General features: G+C 39.0%; 1 protein-coding gene across 2 annotated transcripts; it reads left to right on the top strand.

The window, feature by feature from the left end:
- The first annotated feature begins 46 nt into the window (after positions 1–46).
- Positions 47–19725, top strand: sec31b (SEC31 homolog B, COPII coat complex component). Of its 2 annotated transcripts, XM_066693835.1 has the most exons (27): positions 47–222; positions 1161–1252; positions 1444–1567; positions 1748–1943; positions 2188–2283; positions 3371–3511; positions 3773–3915; positions 4243–4342; positions 4458–4619; positions 5064–5216; positions 5450–5692; positions 6051–6125; positions 6333–6425; positions 6720–6840; positions 7000–7178; positions 7478–7604; positions 8507–8652; positions 8985–9158; positions 9321–9473; positions 9599–9782; positions 9981–10343; positions 11062–11100; positions 12546–12604; positions 15005–15151; positions 15681–15800; positions 16201–16272; positions 16438–19725. In XM_066693835.1, the coding sequence occupies exons 2-27, from the start codon at positions 1174–1176 to the stop codon at positions 16615–16617; spliced, it is 3669 nt and encodes a 1222-aa protein (XP_066549932.1). In that variant the 5' UTR covers positions 47–222; positions 1161–1173; the 3' UTR covers positions 16618–19725. The 2 variants fall into 2 exon arrangements, with proteins under 2 accessions (XP_066549932.1, XP_066549933.1); XM_066693836.1 differs by lacking the exon at positions 11062–11100 and having other exon boundaries at positions 48–222.
- Positions 19726–20799: the final 1074 nt, after the last annotated feature.

Genomic DNA, 20799 nt, shown 5'->3' with positions numbered 1-20799 from the left:
AACCAACCTGCACTATTGAGAATATATCGCATTTGCCCGTTTGAGTCGGCTGGGTCTGGTCTTTGAAATGTTTTTACTACTTCGGCCACCGTAGCGCTCATTTCCACGAAAAGAACTACACATCCCAACGCGAGTGCAGGGAGTGTCGGTGTGTGTACTAGTCACATTTTTATTCTCATGAAATAAATTGAAACCGAGACATAGGCTATACCGAAACCGACTGTAAGTATGTTGTTATCACTAGAAACCTAGACTTGTAACTTTGAAAGAGAAGGCAGAGGCTGTGATCCGGTGAAACTACCTGTGGTCTATGTGGCAAAAAACGATTGGCAGGCCCCTAGTTACTCCTCGCAATACTAACAAAATAACAGATTTCTGAACATAGGGCTCTTTTGTGTTTGGTTTTAAAACATACCATGTTTTTGATATCAGCATGTGCCATTAAAGTAAAATAAACGCTTGTATTTTCAGTATTGTTCATTCTCTGATTGTGTTGGGCCTTTTTCATGTTTTACAATGAATTCACTTAGTCTGGTCAGTCGAGATTTTCTAGCGAGATTACTTTGCATTTTCAAGACTTACAAATATGTGCAGATCTACGACCAGTAATATTGCTTTTTAGTTAAATGATTGCTGGTTCAGCCTGAAAACGGGCTCTCTAACCCATACCGTTAGCTACACAGGCTGTATATATCTTTAGAAGTAATACATATTTCAGTTCCTGCAATGTCACATATACTAGGAACTATAACAAGACATGTCATTTGATCGACATCATGGTATTTATACTTTAAAGTTCTGTGTAGCTCTTGGCACATTAATATTGAAGTATAATACTAAATCACCTCCAACAGAATAATAAAACCGTATCCATACAGGTTTCATAACATTAATTAGTCCAAGTATCTCAGTGGCTAGTGGTTTGCCATTCTTTTATCAATTAAATGTTTCATTGTAGGTTTTGTTGTTATTTATTTAATTTTACAACCTTTGAATCTAAAATTCGTATTAGATGTTTTTGTGAGTTGAGGGGGAAGATGGTTTAATTAGTTAAAATGCGATGTGTAAAGTAACTCCTATTGTTTTAGGTTGTTTTTTATTTTTTTATTTTTGGATAAGCAATAGCAATTCATGCTTTGTGTTTTTGAAAATTTCTGCAGCACCTGGAGCACAATGAAGCTGAAAGAAATCCAGAGGACGGCACAGCAGGCGTGGAGTCCAGCAGCGCACCACCCTGTCTGCTTGGCCACAGGTATTTCAGCTGAGCTGGTCCCCTTATTCATTCAGCTCAATCAGCTGCTTTCCTGAAAACAGCCTTCTTTGAAACAGTCATTTGACTGTGTAAGCAATTGTTAAAGTTGCAATCAATCACCACACTGATTGAGCCTGGTTGAAACGTTTTCCTAACCACTTTTTATCACTTGTGATTTTTTTGGGTTAAAGGTACATCAGCGCAACAGTTGGATGCGTCTTTCAGTACCAGTGCGGCCCTGGAAATATTTGAGATGGATTTTGCAGATCCTTCACAGGACATGAAACTCCGAGGATCCCTGGCCACACCTAAAAGGTAAAACGGCATGTTTTGTAGTAATGGAACCTTCTTCATCTATCTGAGCGTTTAATATTAAAAAGAGATTCATGTTGTATTTAGTCCAGCAAACATTAAGTGAATATACATTTTTGTAAACAGTCTGCTAATGTTTTTGAAGTCATGTTGTTCATATGTGTGGATATGTTTCTTCCCTAGATTTCACAGCCTAATCTGGGTGAATTTTGGACTGGGGGAAGATGGCTCAGCCGGACGGCTCGTGGGGGGCGGTGAGAATGGTGCTGTCACTGTTTACAGTCCAGAGGAGATATTGGCATCAGGAAAAGAAGCCATCGTAGGGCAGTCTGAGAAACACAGCGGCCCAGTCCGGGCCCTGGACTTCAACCCTTTTCAGGTGGGTTTCCAGCTAAGCTGCATGAACCATTTATTCTTAATGCTTTTTAGTTCTTTGGGATCATTTATATTTATTCACTAGTATTTTGTTGCTCACCTCATTTCAAGTATAGCATGTGAGGTGCGGAGAGTATATTGTAGCTGTGGACTGAATGAGTCGCATATTGATGCACAAATTTGATTTCTCCTTTCCCTGTTCTGGATTATGGTGTTCCCATAAAGACTAACTTTTTAAATTATTACAGAGTAACCTTTTGGCATCAGGGGCAAATGATTCAGAGATCTATATCTGGGACTTGAACAATTTTAACAATCCAATGACTCCAGGGACAAAATCACAGGTAAAGTACTTTGCATTATGCATCTTTAAGAATGCATTTGTTATTTGTGACTAGGTCATTTTAGCTATAGAATTTGATTTGAAACTTAAAGGTTTTGTTTTAGAGAAATTAATTATTTTGTTACAATATTTTCAAATGTATTTTTTACATTCTGTGTAGATAGTAATTGAAAAACTATTCTTTAAAAAAAATGTCCAAGTTATTTTCATGTAAAAATAAAAACGATGAATTTCTGAACTATGGTATTGTTTAGAGTGAATGGTTTGATTTGTATCTAGTGATTTCACATATTATGTTATATACATATGATGCATATACAAGCACATATTGAAATGTAGATCACTTGGTAATCTGAATGAAATGTACCAAACCTCTCTATTTTATTTTATGCAGATTAACTAAAATCATGGGAATTGTGTGCCATTTAAACCCTTTGTTTAAAAAAATATTTCTGATTCTTTACTTTATAGCTCTGTGAGGTAAGAACAGCAGAACGGTTAATTCAGTGAACGGGGTCTGCGTGTGTGAGTGGTTGGTGCACGCTGCATTCTGGCTGTGTGGTTTCATGGGGATAGTAACCCTGTTCTCCCCTGGTAACTTTGGTGTCACTGAATAAATCAAGCATGTCTCGGACACATGGTTCAGCCGGTCTCCTTGAGTGGAATATTTTAGCTGCTGCGATAGTTCTACAGTTTCTATGCATTCGTTTAGAAAATGGTAATGTTGGTCAAGATAAAACAGATGTGTTTTTATTCTTTAAAATGTTTGACTGTAATAATTGTGTAGCTAGATTAATTTTTGCTGAATCTTGAATGGCTTTTTTTTTCATGACTTGCTCAACTCATAGTTTCTCTTGGAAGTTATTAATTATGTATCTTATGTTGCTTATACTAAAATCCATTAGGCTGTTTCTCTGGTCTTACGTCAGTCTTTTTAAGGCAAGTTAAAGTTACATTATTGATGTTGGTCATTGACATTTGTATTGGGAATGTCTTTCTTCAAGGGCTAATGATGGTGTGCGTGAAGTACTAACAAGAAGGCATGTTATTTTCATCACTCTTAACCTCTGTTTTATCAAATATTTCAGCCTCTAGAGGACATCAGTGTTGTTGCCTGGAATAGGCAAGTGCAGCACATCCTGGCTTCAGCCCACCCCAGTGGCAAAGCTGTGGTTTGGGACCTGAGGAAAAATGAACCCATCATTAAAATCAGTGATCATAGCAACAGGGTGAGTCTTCGTAGATTATTTATTATATGTAGATGGTATCCTTTTGATTAGGTAAACATTCATTTTGATATGCTGGGTTCTACCAAAGATGCAGCCAAACATAAATTATTTCAAAGTGCTGGTTGTTTTACTAGTCCAGAGCATTGTTTCGCATGTACCCCATTATACAAATTTACATTTTTTGTAAATCTAAGATGTAAGTGTTCCCTGTTCTGCTCCTGATTATGTGCAATGCCCTAATTAATGTACGTTAATCCATAGATGCATTGCTCTGGGATGCTGTGGCACCCCGAGGTGGCTACTCAGTTGGTGCTGGCTTCTGAAGATGACCGTTTGCCAGTTATTCAGATGTGGGATCTACGGTTTGCTACCTCCCCTCTTAAAGTTCTGGAGAACCATACAAGGTAAGGGGGAATTCAATACTTTGTCAGACAAATGAGCAAATTATTATTCATTTCATATAGAACTGGTTACCTTTGTACTTCACCTGAAAAACATTTTCACCAAATGCAGAGAAGACCTGTATTGCTTGACCGTTTATTGCAGTATTGCACATCACTTTAATTCTTTACATGAATATTATAATAGTGCATTGTTCGGATGGGCATGGTTTTATGGGAAGTGTCGTAAACATTGGTATAACAATCAATTAAGTTATAAAGTAACCTTACATCATACATAAAATGATGCATCTTCCCCAACAAATTGTTTTGCTATGGTTCCCAATTCAGGGGGATTCTGTCCATATCCTGGAGCCAAGCTGACCCAGAGCTGCTCCTTAGCAGTGCCAAAGACAACCGGATCTTGTGCTGGAACCCAGGCACCGGAGAGGTAGGCCTGCTGTGCTTTGATATGTTATCATGCTTATTGAATGCTGAAGGAAAGGTCACTGACAGAATGGTTAAGTTACGTAAATAAAATACTTCACATCTGTGCTTTGTTTCAGGTGATTTATGAGTTGCCAACCAGTAGCCAGTGGTGTTTTGATGTTCAGTGGTGTCCCAGGAATCCAGCCCTGCTCTCTGCTGCTGCGTTCGATGGGCGCATCAGTGTTTACTCCGTCATGGGAGGAAGTCTGGAGGCTCAGCAGCACTTCAGCGCTGATAAGGTTTGTGTGGATTTCACCATCTCTGTAATAGTATTTTGAGAAGATCTGAGTTTTAAAGTGTGTGGTTTCTGCAGTTTCAGGGCATTCTTCTCCAGTGAACTCACTTCTTTTTGTATTGACAAAAATTGCCCAGAAGGTCCTCTGGTTCTGATGTTGCCCTACAACCGAAGTAACCTACTTGTTTCCAGTCAAGCCAAAAGACTAAGCCATAACTGGAGACATAAAGTATTGTTCTAGATGTGTACATGACATGCAACTTCACATGTTCTTTAAATCAATGCACACAAGTGTGTTTTAGTGGGAGATCTATTACCCAGCCTCAAGTCTTGTAACCACATTTCCTCATGCTTAGTCTTCTCCTTCCTCCATTGATGTGTGATTTGGAACAGCTCATTTTATAGTATGATACAGTTTTCTCATTTCCGTGTCAAATGTCGTGCTCAGATCTCGTCCTCCTTTGACACAATGGACCCCTTCGGGACGGGCCAGTCCCTGCCTCCACTGCAGGTCCCTCAGACGGTGGCCCATACCACTGTGGTTCTGCCCCTGAAGAAGCCACCCAAGTGGATCCGGAGACCTGTGGGGGCATCGTTCGCTGTGAGTGACCACATGTGTTGTGACTTTTAAGTATAAAGTGCAAATAATAAATAGACTTTTAAAGATATAGTCTTTTAATATTAATTGTAAATATTCTACAGTTTTGAATTAAGATACAAAATTAAATGCATATCGTTTGAATGATTGACTGTTTATTACCAAGGGAATTATAACGTGATGTTGAATGGTAACACGGCCCAGCCTTACGCAGATGCTTTCCTATTTGTTTGCAGTTTGGAGGGAAATTGGTTACGTTTGCGAATCCCAGACCTCCGCAGCAGCAGCAGCAGCAGCAGGTGCCTCAGCCCGTTCCCAGGCCTGTCTTTGTCAGCCAGGTGACCACAGAGACAGAATTCCTCCAGCGCTCCAGTGAACTGCAGGCAGCTTTGCAATCTGGTAGTTACTCCAGCTACTGCCAGTCCAAAATTCACAATGCGCCAACAGATTGTGAGCAGAACATATGGAGCTTCCTGAAGGTAGGAATCTCACTCAGTAATACTGTTTTGAGTTTACATTAATGGGATCCCGAGCTTTTTTTTTCTCTTTTTTATTATGAAAAACATATTTAGGATTTATTTTAATTTAATTTAGAAATGCATTTATATCAATCATAAATTGACTAGTAATGACTCTAGAAAATAATACCATGAACTACAGTATCATGTTTAACCACTAGGCTTCGCTGTCTCACCATTTTAACTATTTTAACAAAAAGTATGACTTGGTGCCTGTAGATGCAGTGCTCTGCGTCAGCCTGTTTTATTGATTAAACTTAAGGTTTAAATGATGGTTTGCTTTAATTTTGCAGTAGAAATTCATTTTACTTTTTTCTAGGTGAACTTTGACGACGATGCCCGCATTAAGTTTCTAAGACTCTTGGGATTCAGTAAAGAAGAACTTGAGAAAAAGGTAAAATAATGTAATATTTGTTATTTTCAATAGGTGTTTTTCTCCTTCCAGAATAGATATTTTATGTCACCAGCTATAATCAAGTATATTTGTGCTAGGGATAGTCCTGGATGTCCTGGTTTGTTCTTGTAGGTCACTATGGTGGTCATCATTTGTTGGATGTGTTTCTCTAGAGGCAGTTGCTTACTACGCTCATATTTGTTACAGATCTCCTCAGGATTAGGGAAGTCCTTCCGGCCTAATGGACACGGTGTTGATGCCAACGATCTTGCAGAAAAGATGCAGGTGCTCTCTGCTCAGGTCAGGCTTAATGCTCTTTCGGCATCTCCTGATTTAGTAAAACATTATTCAAATAAAATAGAGTAACTGGAATCAATTAATACCTCAGGTTTTAGTGCTTCAGTGTTCGACTAATCTGGGATGTTTTATTTAAAATATATTAATTGTATTTGTTCACTTCACAATTTGTACTGATGCTTGTTGTCATATTTAGTTAATCTTGCCTTGCTTTTATCATGCTTTGTGCTCCTTCAGTAGTTTGTGTAATAGTTTACAGAGTGAAAGAAAACTTACCTTGTACTTCCCATTGTACAGAGGTCAGATGAGTCCAGTGCTGCAGGAGACACTTCATCCACCCCCTCCTCTTCATCACCATCAGAGTTCTTCAGTAATCTACCCAATGACAAACCCACATTTCAGATTCCTGTCACTCCAGGTAACTCGCAGGCTGAGATCTCTGAAGTACTTATGGTGGCAGTGACCTTTTTCTATTGATAAAACCAGCTTAAGTAATATCAATGCAAGTCAATGTTTTTTTTTTTGTTTTTTTTTTTTTAATTATTATTACCTTTAATTGTCTGTTCTTTTTATTCAGACACCGATGGTCTGATCAGTCAGGCTCTTCTGGTGGGTAACTTTGAAGGAGCTGTGGATCTGTGTCTGAATGACGGTCGGTTTGCCGAGGCCATCCTCCTTGCTGTCAGCGGGGGAGAGGAGCTACTAAAGAAGACCCAGCAGAGATATCTGGACAAGCACAGATCCAACATTTCAATGGTAAATGCACAAGCTTTTTAATATATATTTAAAAGTGTTGTTTAGCTGCTGGTGTAAAAGAATGCATTGATTCCTCGATCTACATCCATCCAAACAAATCTGTCTTATTGGCATCTTATTTCGGTTATATGTAATGGATTTTTTTTTTTGTGTGCAGAATTGTGATGCGTTCTTGATTTTTAATTTCCATGCGATTTTAAGAGATTTCCTGAGGGAATGCTGTTCATCAAACGGTTTACATTATTGTGCACTCCTCTTTCTCAAAAATGAAAAAGCTTTCACATGATTTGGTTCTGCAGCTCATATCTTCCATAGTCACCCAGAACTGGACGGACATTGTGCAGTCGTGTGATCTGGAGAACTGGAAGGAAGCGTTGGCCGCACTCCTAACCTATGCTCGTCCTGAGGAGTTCTCAAGGTTGTGTGGTAAGAGATTGATCAACATTAAGATTCGTTACATTGTGTTGTATTTGACGTAGTATTTTTGTGTTACAGTGCCACAGCTGAAATAGCATTTCATAGCTATGCTTTGCATTAATCGGAAGTGTTACAAAATGGTTTTTATCAAGGTGGAAAAGGCGTACATACTGGAGTATGGTTTCAATAATCCTATCCTATTGGAATAGCTAACTTCAAGATTTACATTTAAACATGTGACAATATCTGGGAGCGAAAATACTCTCTACCTCGATATGTTGTCTTTTTTACAGCTGTAGGGCGCACACAGAGGGCAGTTCTGTAGTATGTCTCTCTAACTCTGAATTTGACCATTATTCAACAATAATTTATTCAGAAATTACACACATTTGGTGAGCAACAGCTCCATATAAGAGAACCTGCAAGCAAAACAAGATTTAATAAAAATAGTAACATGTTACAAATACACTTCTGCATCTGTAGCCTAGGGTTGATTATTGGGTCAAAAATTTTCACGTAAATAGGGCAAAAGTCAATGATGAGATCATTCGTCTTTTAGATGTGTCTGCAGCTGTGTTTTTTTAACAGTAGGTCCAAAACTGTTATCAGTGTAAAAGTTCACACACGATATCTGGTCAGTTGATTGCCACTGCTTTTACTTCCATCTGAGGACAAAGTGACATTAATGAGCATGAGAGTTCAAGTGGGGGATTTAGGTGAAAGATCATTTTGTTCTGCATCATACTGAAATGTTTCTGAAAGTCATGCGCTGTGACAGAGTCTATTTTGATTGGCCTTGGAGGGGCCATTTTGATTGTTCTTTAGGTTCTCAGGTTCTGTATATGCTTATATATTAAAATGGCAGATGCATATTGCTATTTAATAGGATCCCTTTGTCCCTTCACTCTCAGATACACTAGGGGCTCGCCTGGAACTTGAAGGCGAGGACAAACACTGTCTAAAGGCCTGTCTGTGTTACATCTGCTCTGGGAACATTGAGAAGCTGGTGGAGTGCTGGGTACTTAAACACGACTCCTCCTCTCCCCTGGCTTTAGAGGTGCGTACCCCCTGATGGAGTGAGGATCGCTGTGGCTGTAGTTGCACAGAGCTGTTCTATTGTGCTTCCTGAAAGTGCACCAGTTTTGTTGCTTAGTGTATCTTCAGTGATTCATTTAGTTTAATAAAGTTGATATAGATATATTAAGTTATATTCAAGTTAATTGAAAACTGCCATGAAAAATCTGTGACTTCTATCAAAAAATTTAAGTATTATGATACTTAGTGAAATTATTCATTAGACCATTATATACTTTTTTTAAATGTTTTTTTTTAATAGTTATAGTAATTACACATGTATTTAAAGTCATATTTGTTGTCTCTGGTGCCCAGGACCTTGTGGAGAAGGTGATGATTTTGCGCAAGTCGATTGAGCGGGTTCGTGGTGGGGAGGTTGCGGCGCAGAGCCCCCTGCTGGCTGATAAACTCTTCCACTATGCCAGTTTGCTGGCTGCACAGGGGAACCTTGCGGCAGCTATGAACTATCTGCCCAGTGGTTCAAACCAGGTAGGTATCAGAAGGAGCAGAATGGATAAGTGTAGGACATTCCATAAACCCAATACTCTTTCATATTTACAGAACAGATAAAGTTCCAACACTCCCAGTCAAATATCATATTCCCTATAGTGTCCAATGGGCTGGGTTACCATGAGTTTTCTGCGTTTGCAGCGTTTGATCATGATGCTGCAGGACCGGCTGTTCCACGCTCAGGGAGAAGCTGTTGAGGGTCACCAGCCTCCTCCCTTCCCCTACACCAGAGTCCCTGTGGGGGCGTCCCCCCGGGCTCCTGCTCCTGCCCCGAGCCAGAAGACACACGAACAGGTAAGGCATCAGTGGCATACTGATGTTTAAACCTTTTCTCCAGCTTTATCTGGACTCTGTTTTGTATGAACACTGTGGTATCGGGGTGTTCTTCAGTTTTAATGAGTTGTGGTTGTATTTTACAGGGACCATACCAGCCCGACTTTGCTCCTCGTGTGGCACCTTCTATGCCCACAGTTTTCACTCCTCAGCCGGCACCCACAGACTCACTGCCTCCACACTCTTACTCCACCGTTCCTCATGTCACTCCAACAAACTTGTCTCGCGCCCCAAGACCGTCATACCCTCAGCATCCTGCTACTGCTCCAGGTAATACGCCTCTTCATCTACATTTACTTTTTTATTATTATTTTGACTATGAAAAATCCCCATACGATGGTTATGGTGTCGGTAGAATGTCCTTCTGAAGTATGAACCACAGTAAACATGGAAAAATAGTTGAAGCGCAATGGAAATGGCACGGACATGTCGGCAGTTTAATAACTAGCAATACCTTTATTCTCTCAGGATTCCCCCCTCTTCAACAGTTCAACCAGCCAGCAGTGCCTCTCAGTGGACAAGCAGGTTTTCCCACCCAACCCAGCATGCCAGCCTCTATGCTTTCGGGACCCTCATTGACTGGACCCCCTGCCACCGGTGGCCTTCCCATAATGCCTAGCCCTGGTGTACCACACACGAACTTCGTGCCTCCTGCTACCAACGCGCCGAGTTATATGCCATTTCCAGGTGGTCATGCGAATCAGGCGTCTATGCAACCACTGCAACAGCCATCTGCCCCCTACCCCCTTGGACCAGGATATCCACAAGGTGGCCCTGGAGCTCCTTCCTCCAAGAGCTTCTCGGCTGCTCCTCTTCCTCCTCCACCCACAGGTAAGGAGAATAAAGAAATCTGTTTAATGGAAGGGAGACAAATGTTGGTTAGGACACAGTGGCCTTTAATACAAGTTGCATCAAACCTTTAATTATGTTATTACATTCCTACTCTGCCTTGTATTGCAAAACAAACTCTCCTAAATCAGCTGCTCATTCGTAAAACACAGCGTTAAGAAGCTAGTGACTCATTTTGGTGAAATGTTTAAATTAAAATTAGTAATGCATGTAGTAGAAACCTCTGCTGTGTTTTCTGGATGGGCCTATCCCCTGAAGTGTGCCAGGTTCATCTGGGCTATGCAACAGTTTGACTTCAGCTCCCAGGGAGTCAGTGTTCAGTTCATTGCCACTAGGGAATCCTCTGCTGATTGCAACCTTGCCCAGTGCTCAAAGTTTGCAGCATTATTGGTGAGGGGTGTGTATGGACAGTCTTGATGTTTCTGCTCCTGAATCGCAGAGCAACATTAGCAGAGGTGCAGATCTCTGAGGATTTGTGTATGTTGCCTTCAGTGGAGAGTTGGATTGGCTATTCCAAATTGGTGGTTATAAAGATGATCCAAATACTGACTCTTAAAACCCATATGTTCCCCTAAATTCTGAATCTTGTAAAATAGAGTGTATTTTTAAGAGTATACATTTTAATATTCAGTCCAGGTATCTGTCTGCTGAAATGTTTCTCTTAGTCATTGTACAGATCTTCTTGTTGTTTAATTTTCAGGATACTTTCCATGGCTGGAATACCATTGTGATGATGAAGGTGACAGGATAATGCTTAAGCTAGGACTTGTGCAGTAGAGTTAGTCTCTGTACTGTTAGAAATAACTTGCCCTAGGATCCCTCTTCAGCAATAAGTTGACTGGTGTTTTGCTACCTCTTGTGAAAGGTCTAACAAGCACATGACTTAATTTATGCCCATTTAAAGATGCTTATTGGTATCTCTGATAATGTTTGGCTCACAGAATGTGCTTTTGCTTTTAGCCAATATATAAATAAGGACCTGTATCTGCAATATAATTTACCTTTCACATTTTGCTTTAAATATTATCTCTAACACTTCACAGATTTCTCCACATTTGGGTACATTTAGGTTTTTAGGCTGAAGTTCAACTAATTATGTTTTAGAATAATAGTAGTTTAACAAATTCTGGAACATATAACAGGTTGTTGAATTAAAATGTCCAGCTGTGCCCATGGTAATAGTAATCATATCCTTTTTATATATTTTGTTTTGTTTGGTTAAACATTTAACTTACCCTGGTGCAGAACTCTTTATATAATGTTCGTTTCTTTTATGTTCAAAACACTTTGTGCATTCTACAGTGCAAATCATTTATACGCAATAAGTATGCAATAAGTTGTTTCAATGATCTCTTATGAAAGTTCAGTGAAGCGTTCCATTTTATTAGAAAAAACCTTTCTTTAATTCACATTCACTACTATGCAGTAGATTTTATGGACTGAAGAAACAATACCTTAGTAAGTTGAGTTTCCCTTGTGGAGAAATTATTTGTTGCAGGTTTGCAAATTTGTTCTTAACTAACAATTTAAGATGTGTAATGTGTAAATTTTTAACAGGATTTGTTTTAGGTTCATAATATTAGTTAACGTCTGGTTCTTTTCTTACAGTTCTAAATATTTTCAGGTTAATGTTTACAGATGGCAAACCTGTTCTCAAGTTGCTTAATTTGATAACTACCCTTTAAACTAAGAATTTCCAACTGTGGATGACAAACGTTGGAAGTTCTTATTGCATCGACTTAAAGAAGTTACAAAAATGTTAATATCCAATTTATATCCTAAATCCAAGAAGTCAATGAAACCTGTTTCAATTAACTGTTTGATTGAGCTTTAAACTATGTTAATATAACTTTTTCTAAGCTTCTCTTGGAGACCAGAACCATATTACATAAATGAAACCTTTTAACCACCTGGATTGAATTGGAAAGACCAAATTGCAGTGGCATGACTTGGCAGACCCCCAGGAAAGATTTAAATATAACAATGGAATATTACTGTTCCACACAATAGGATTTGTATGCATGAATCTGGCTATATGGCTCCGAGCACTGTGCACTCCGACAAGCACACACATTTGGCTTTGGCTGCCGGCGGCTTTTCATACGAGGTATTTGTCTTGAGAAAAAAAAAAAAAAAAGACAAATACATTTTCATGATCCTAAGTAATGTGTTCATTTTCTGCAGGTTCTCAGGAAGGCTGGAATGATCCGCCTGCAGTAAGAGCAGGACCTAGAAAGAAGAAGGTAACCAGCACCAAACCCCCTAAAGAAACAAACCTCTGTAAAGTAGTGCATAGTCATGTGTGTGTGTGTGTTCATTCGGTTTAATTTCTCAGTTCAACACTGAAAAATGGCAAAACACAATTATTTTACATTTTCAATTTCATTTTTATTAGCACCTCATTACAGTCCAAAGTGTGATTAAGGATAGGAAGCTCCTGTTGAGCAGCAAGACCCATTCAATGCGTTGAGAGTTTCCTTGTGCAATGCAGCCAAGCCTAGACTCATTTGATTTCTTGCGATCTAATGAGATTAGGCTCCCAGGTGGTAAATCTCCAATGGCTTGCTGCTTGAAACTGAAAACATTACTATTAGATAGTTCAACAGCTTTCATTTAAATCTCACTGTTACAAGAATAAATGAAAATAGTGCCTGGAATTCAACCCACAGCAGTTTGGTTGAGAACAGTGGGATTTACTTTATTTTCCTCCGTTGTTTTTGTTTGTTTTGAGATGGAGGGGAAGTTTAGTCTGTGCCAACCATGTTAAAGGTGATCAAAATAGAAATTTGAAGTAATTTATTGATTCATATGGTGCTCTATTTGAAACGAAGTACCATTTTTACACCACAATATTTGCAGAAATTCCTCAATGCCATTCTATTATGAAAAATCAATGCATGTTTTTGGCCAATGGTATATATTTAAAAACATATATATTAAATTATATAAGGTCCCTGTGTTACTTCACATCGTTGTTGACCCTGACCCCTCTTGATGTTGTGTGTCCAGAAGGGGCTAAGCCACAAATCCTATTAGTCAGTGATTCTTCGAACCATTTGTTTTTAGTTTTCTTAACATTTTTCACCACTTCAGTGAATCTGAGTCATTTGCATCTAGTGTCATCTCTGTCATAAGACCCAAAATTATGACTTTGCAACTTTGAATCGAGTCATTCTTCATTCTATATTTTAACCAGTACCGGCCTCCAGATGCGTTATCACTGTAATCTTTTGGTGGATTTATTGAACTCCGTTAAGGTTAATAAAGTATCTGTCATAAATTGCAAAAAACAAAACGGCAACAACTCAAAAAAAGAGTGCAGGTTTTCATGGAAGTTTATGGTTTGTGATGTTAATGTAAATTCAATGAAAGTTCTTGGGAGTAATTTAAATGTATCACAGTGTGCTGGTTTCCTTACTCTTACAGAATATAAATAGTAGTGCTCTGTGATGTTGGGTGCATGAAGCTCTCATTGTCTTCAGATCATTCTCAGGCATCTTTGACATTTTCCACAGCCCATATCGCAAATGGCAAGCCTAGTCTTAATTTCCTGACCCCTCTTTTGTCTGGATTGTCAAAGAAGGAAGTGCAGCCTAGAGGTTAAAGGTTGAGACGAGTTTGAGATTATGTGTTTCAAGTCTTGGCTCACCTATTTGACCATGGGTTAGGCTGCACAACCTCCTACTATCAAATCCCAGCTAAGCTGGATAAGACAGGAAATAAGAATAACACACACATTTCAAAAGACCGGTTTAGTTGAGAATAGTTTAATGCAGACTTAATATTGTCTTTATAAGATGCATGTATATAATGAGGCTGCCTTTTTGGTGCATGTTGCAGATATTTCTTTCTCTCTGTTCTGGAAGCAGATAGTTCAGGACAGGTACTGCATTGTCTTAGGATTGCATAGTTACTGTGTTGGTCTAAAGTAATATGTGATGAATTGAGCAGTTTGAGCAGTTACTGTCTACAGAATAGTGACCCCATTGTACTGGGATGAACCTGGAGATCAAAACAAGTTTGAGCTAAGCATGGTATTAACTGCAGATCCTGCTCACTAGAACCAGATTAGTTCATCATTAAAATCATCTTCTTTCATCTTACACTCCCTAAAGGAATTGGTCTTGACTATATGGGTTAATGGTGTTGCAGCAGTGTTTGGTAGCAGCATCATGTGCACATAGGGTGAGGCCCAGGGCTAATTAAAGCATATTTTTGACAACTTAGTTTGTGAAGTAAAAGATTCCAGTCAAAGCCAAACGTTTGTTAAAAATAGTAAGGCTGTTGTCATATTTCTGATTTTTGTAACTCTTAATATTAATTTAATGTTTTTTTTATTGTAGTTCTGTTACTTTGAATTAATATTCATGCACTTAGGAACAGCTTTGATGGAGCATTTTGCCTGCATCAGGTATCTTTCACAAATTCACAAATAATGCATATTTTATGGTATTTTTGCACCTATCAGAGTCTTTCAGTCCACCACAAAATGGAAGAAATTAATAGTTTTATTAGTTAAAGATGGTGTCCAGAACTGCAGAACAGTTTAGCAACCATACATTCTACTGTCTTTTTGAAGTGCTCAAACCCCATCTTGGTTCACACTTCCCACAGTCTAAAGTTTGTTTGCTTTTATTCCACAGCTTCCGGAAAATTACACTCCCCCTGCTCCGATCACGGCCCCGGTGATGGGGTTTCCTGCGGAGCAGCACACACTGCAGCCTCAGGCCTCGGTACCTCAAGAACACATCCAGGCCCCCCCAGGTGCACCGCAGGAGCCCGGGGTCCAGGTGCGCGCAAACTCCCCTGTGGGAATAATTATAAACAACAGGGTTTAACCAGTTCCGGGTCATATCGAAATTAGTGTGGAATTTTAGAATGTTGTGTTTGTTCTTACCTTTTGTTTCTTTTAAGAATTTACAAAAATATCTTTGTTAATTAACTCTAGAACTGTTAAGAATGGAGAATGTGTAATTTTATATCCAGAAATAAATTATCTTCTGAATTTTCTGAATGAGAATGAACTACATATAGAAAACTGTAATCTTGAAAGCCCGTGTAAAATCTGCCTATAGTTTCCGAATCGGCGTGAAGCTCAGCAGGTCATGATGGCTGGGATAGAAAAGGACTGAGTGAATGGAAAACTGGGATTAAAGTCATGTTTGCAAGTGTTGGAAACCTGAAACAATATTTCAGTTTGAAAAATATCCATAACCATATCAAATCAGCATAAGATTGATTTTCTAAAGATTGACTTGAAAGGTGTCTGTTACATGTGAGGAAGTCACTGAACTTCCAGTCTGTTACCTTCTCCTGTAGGCTCTTCATCAGCTGCCGGCGGAGAAGATTGAGAAGCGGGAGATCCCCCCCGAGCACCTGGTCCTGAAGAGCACCTTCGATGGGCTGGTGCAGCGCTGCCAGCTGGCCGCCGCAGACCCGGTACGTCTTGCAAATTACGTCTGCGATGTTCACAGTGGAGGTGGAGCACTGAAGTAAAGTTGAATGAAACTCACGTTTCGAGCTCAGACTTAGAGAGATGTGTTTTTATATTTATTATTTTCTCGACTCTCAACATTTTTCACTGATAATCCTATGCATTGATAAATTATTTCCCTCTGCATATTATTCTAAATGCCCGTATTGGGGGAGGAGCCTCAGACTTTTTCAGGATTTAATTGGATAAGATTGGCAAGGAGTACAAGGGGGAGGAGTTTGCTGAGAGAGGTCTTGGTGCAGCAGTAGACTGACAGCTGGGAATTACAAATTTACAAATTTACGGGGAAAAAGCACACTACATTATTTTGATATGCAATGAACCAAATGTTTTCTCATATTTCAGCAAACAAAAAGGAAACTTGATGATGCCTCAAAGCGCCTGGAGTACTTGTATGACAAGCTGAGAGCGCAATCGGTCAGTGTTTATTTTTCGCTTTATTAATTGTTTTATATGTGCAATTAAAATGGCCACATTTTTGCTCCCTGTTAAAATGATTCTATGGTTCCTCGACTGCTTCTTCCTTCATTAGCATTCCTAACTTCTATCTTCCCCCTGTTTTCCTTCCCTCCTGTCCTCCAGCTCTCTGGGAACATCCTTGCCGGGCTGCACGAGGTGGGCCGCTGCGTCGAGATGCGTGACTATCAGCAGGCGCTGGCCGTCCACACCCAGATTGTCAGCAGCAGCAACTTCAGCGAGATCTCCGCGTTCATGCCCATCCTGAAGGTGGTAATGACAATTGCTAACAAGCTCGGCATCTGACAGTAGAGAAACGGAGCAAATCCACGAAAGCTGTTACGATGTCCTTGCAGTATTTCAATGTTAAAGATCATTAAATTATATATTTTTGACCTATGTGCTTTGGTGCTTTGAATAATGACAGATTGCTGCAGACAATACTTGGTATTCACTCCGCTCTTCACAAGGTTGAATATGTTTGCTGTTCTTATTTGGTTCGGGGCGGGGGGAGGTTAGCTGTTGATTCGGTTCCATACATTAATTATTTGAACTCTGCATCAGATCAGATTGCATTTAACGATTCACAAAATAAGTGTAGAATGTAAGGTAAAAAGTCGTAGTTTGGAGGTGGCTGGCTCATATCTAGGCTGTGCCATTCCCATCTGCAGCTGGGAGCACTTGTTTCATTTCAAGGCAGTCGGACATCTTTGACTTGCTGTTCACCAATGAACTCGTCCTGCGGGACTGAATGTCAGCAGCTAGTTTGCTTTCTGCTTTAACTAAAAGCACTCTTAAGCACCTGCACTCCAGGTTCACAGTTCAATAATAAATGCATACATACATTCAAAGTTAAGAGGATGACCGATGCATGTTGTTAAAGATGTGTGTCCGGTCTTCAGTGTACGGTTGTGGCAGTAATTACTTTTACTGACAATTCACTATTCCAAACAGGTTAAAAATGTGAAAAATAACTGCCAATTCTAAATGTATACAAATAATACATAAAAATGGCAGTGTGATTGTTATGGACTTATAGGATTTATTGAGGTTTTAAAGACTGAATGCAACTTTTTGTTTGACAAATTATGCCTCTTGTCCGGTTTCCTGGTTGAATCTTATCACAATGTCTTTAAAGAAGCATGAGGTTATAAAACATAATATACCCAGTTATACTTTTCAGATAAAGGCAACTTGTCATTATGTATTGCGTGTCTGAAAGAGCCGATTGGACATGCAGAAGAAATCCAGAGAGAACATATATTGAACTTTACTGATAGATACTGATATGACCCAGTGGAAGAACATTTTAGAATAAGTTTTTAGTGAAGGACATTGATATAATTCAGTAGTAACCTAATACAGCACTACTCCAGAAATACCATACAAATATTAGGTTTTGTATTTCTAATAGTGTAACTGTCCATATTTAAGAGGGTGAACTTCCTGAAGCTTGTTTTTAATCTGTTTGATGAGTAAGTATGGGTATATTCATTTGAATTGAGATTTCGATTCGGTCCTAAAACTGCTGGGCAAATAAACAACTTCACTGAAACCCCAGTAACACTGTTGATTACAGATCCTTTACTCCTCTGTGTGTAATCCTGTAGGTTTCAAATTCATGTATCTTTTCTGTGGAACAGATAACCTCTTTGAAACTGCTAGGTTTCTCTTTATGTATTGCTTTATGTACCTATTCCTCTGAGATCTCCATGCTTTCAATGTGAGTGAGCTTTTCACACCCATTTTCCACTTACATAATTCCATTGACATATTTGGGCTATGTTTAATATATTATCAACCTCTAGCTAAGTATGTATTTATTGCTCCTGTACTAGACTTAATGTGCAATTTGCCGAAATTATGTAACTTTTACGAATATCCCAGAGTGACCAATTGATGTGAAAAACTGCATTTGTTTACATTTAATTTCACAGATGATAAATGAGTAGGTATTGGATCAGCTGCAATAAATATTAACTTGGTGTGTAAATCCCATGTTTAGCCAAAGTTACACCATGAACGTAGCTAAACAAAAAATGAAACTGTTTTCTCCGGGATGATGTTAAATGCTGCCGCCGCACAAAAATAAATCAGTATGTCTATTCAGCGAGTGCAAATGTCTGGATTAAATGACAAGGGGGGAAGCTCTGGCCACTGCATTACAAATACTCCTGGTAGGGGTTTTACTAACTCTGAATGTTAATCCTTTTATCTCTTAACAATTGGAAACCAGGGAATCAAGTTGGTGATGTTTTTTTTTTTTAAGGAAAGTTGAATTAAGTTTTCATTGGTACCTTAATTTAATATTTAAAATAATGAGTGTGTGTTGTGGGTAACCTGATGCATTTAATTGTCTGCTAAAGCTCTCCCTACTAGCAAAAAAAACCAAAAACAAACAAAAAAACAGTCCCAGTCATAAAGTTGTTTTGGATTCCCTTTTATTTTTGTCCTGTGCCGACAGTCAGCAGTCCCACATGATATCCAGCTTTCTGGTTGCTACTGACTGCACTCATTTCATTGGTCTGTTGTTGTAGGAGTTACAGTGACTGAAGGCATTAAAGTGCCTCCGTGCTCCCTTTTGTGCACAAATATATTTATAGTCTTTCTTTGCGCCAATTTTGTCATTCAGTGATGTAACTTTTTTCAAATAAAGCGTTGTCTTCAGACTGATAAGTCCGGTGGTTTTCCTTTTTGTATTTTTCTTTTTTGGTGTTTAAAAGTGCAATATCTACTTAAATATTTGACTATTTAAATGTATAAGTCAGTGTCTTGTTAGGACTTGAGGGGCAGGTTTCTGAACCTATTGTGGGTTCAGTGGGGGTGTGCTGGGCTCATCAGTTATTGGACAGAAATGCCAGTGAGATGAATACATTGTTCATGGTTATAGAGATTTGTTCTGATTAACAGCAAAATAATGTTCTAGGTTATATGTGATAGAGATAATCAAGTATAGCCCTGTACCATTAGTTACTTGAAATAAAGTATTTAGTAATGTTGAGTCCTGCACACTTCACACTTCAATCTTCACCGTTTGGATTGACATTAAATTGGGAATCCTCATTATCTGAAAATTCTAATTTACTGGTTACATTAGACTAAATGGCATTACCATTATTAAGATAGATTATTCAGTAGCACAATGCAGATTATGTACTGTGTGCTAAGAAACACATGACACTTGTATTGTACTGGAATCTATTGATAGTATGGTTTCCTGGAAAAATAGATGTATTCCTAAAAACGTATTAATCGGTTTTGTTTTGTGGGAATGTCACACTGTCACAAAGTCATTTACAGAGTATTGTAAGAAATGTAATTATGTACCAGTCTACTTATTTTTTCCTGAGTTTATAACTGGAAGCAATTGTATTTGAATATGTAACTACTCATTAAAGATGTGCTATTTTCCCATGTTGCCCAGGTGTGTGCTATTGGAAACTTGCAAAACAAGAGTGAATTCAGACGCTGACCCAGTCTTTCACTCATTGGCACTTTTGAAAGACGTGTTGAGCGTTTATGGGCAACTTGACGGTTTGAAAAGAAAGAAACCTTAGCAGTAGTTGTTAAGAGCTGTTGTAAGAAGGGAAGTTTTGATTTTGAATGTATTTCTGTAAATAAGATGTCAATAAGGCACTTCCTTCTCACTTTATTAGGCAAAGGGGGCTGTTCTGAAATGCACTGCCCTCAGTCAATGGAGCTCTAATCTCCTTTTCAGATCACATCACATTTGGAGGGCCTGGTTTTTGTCTCAGTGTGTTGCTGTGGGGTTGGTGCTTTTTGCAGGTGGGGTGGTTGTTGGCAAGTATTTGTTTATAAAACCCACTTGTTTGGGTACAATACTTGAACTAACTTCTATTCATGGAACAGTGTGAATCTGTCCAAAGCCTTTTCCCAAAGTCCTTTTGAAGGCGACGGCCCATTGAAAAAAGGGGAGAGAGGGATTAGCTTGTTCGGCAGCCACGGATTTCAGAGGGGGCTGATTAGCTCGCCATTCATTGTTAAATCGAGCAAAGGAAGGCCCTGGAGGAGTGAAAAGAGCCAGATAGGTGGGCCAGGAATAAAAAATCCCCAGGAAGCCCTGTGCAGACAACAAGACGTTTTCCCAACATTTTCTTTTTCTTTTTTCTTTTTTTTGGAAGGTGGCGTGAAGAAGGAGATTAGCATACGAAATGAAGAGGCAGGAGGGTTCGAGGGCAACTTGTTTAATGTTTTCCCTTAGATCTCTTCTCTATCCCGACAAAGTTAATTAAACTAGTATTAAACAGTAAAGAAACTTCCAATCAGCCAGGCGTTAGGATTTCTTGAGGATTACCACAACGGCACAAAAAGGAGGAATTTGTATAGAAGAAATGGAGAGAGGCACTAAGGAAGACGACCACAATTTAAGCTGTTTTCTTGTTACTTTGCCCTGAGGTTATCTGATACCAAAGTGAACAATACATTTGAAATGTGTGAGGCTGTAATACTGTACATGCGGTGCACCAA

Source organism: Amia ocellicauda, chromosome 20 (genome assembly GCF_036373705.1).
Source record: "Amia ocellicauda isolate fAmiCal2 chromosome 20, fAmiCal2.hap1, whole genome shotgun sequence".
Taxonomy (NCBI): domain Eukaryota; kingdom Metazoa; phylum Chordata; class Actinopteri; order Amiiformes; family Amiidae; genus Amia; species Amia ocellicauda.
The sequence above is the reverse complement of the archived record's forward strand: the minus strand, read 5'-3'. Positions and strand labels throughout refer to the sequence as shown.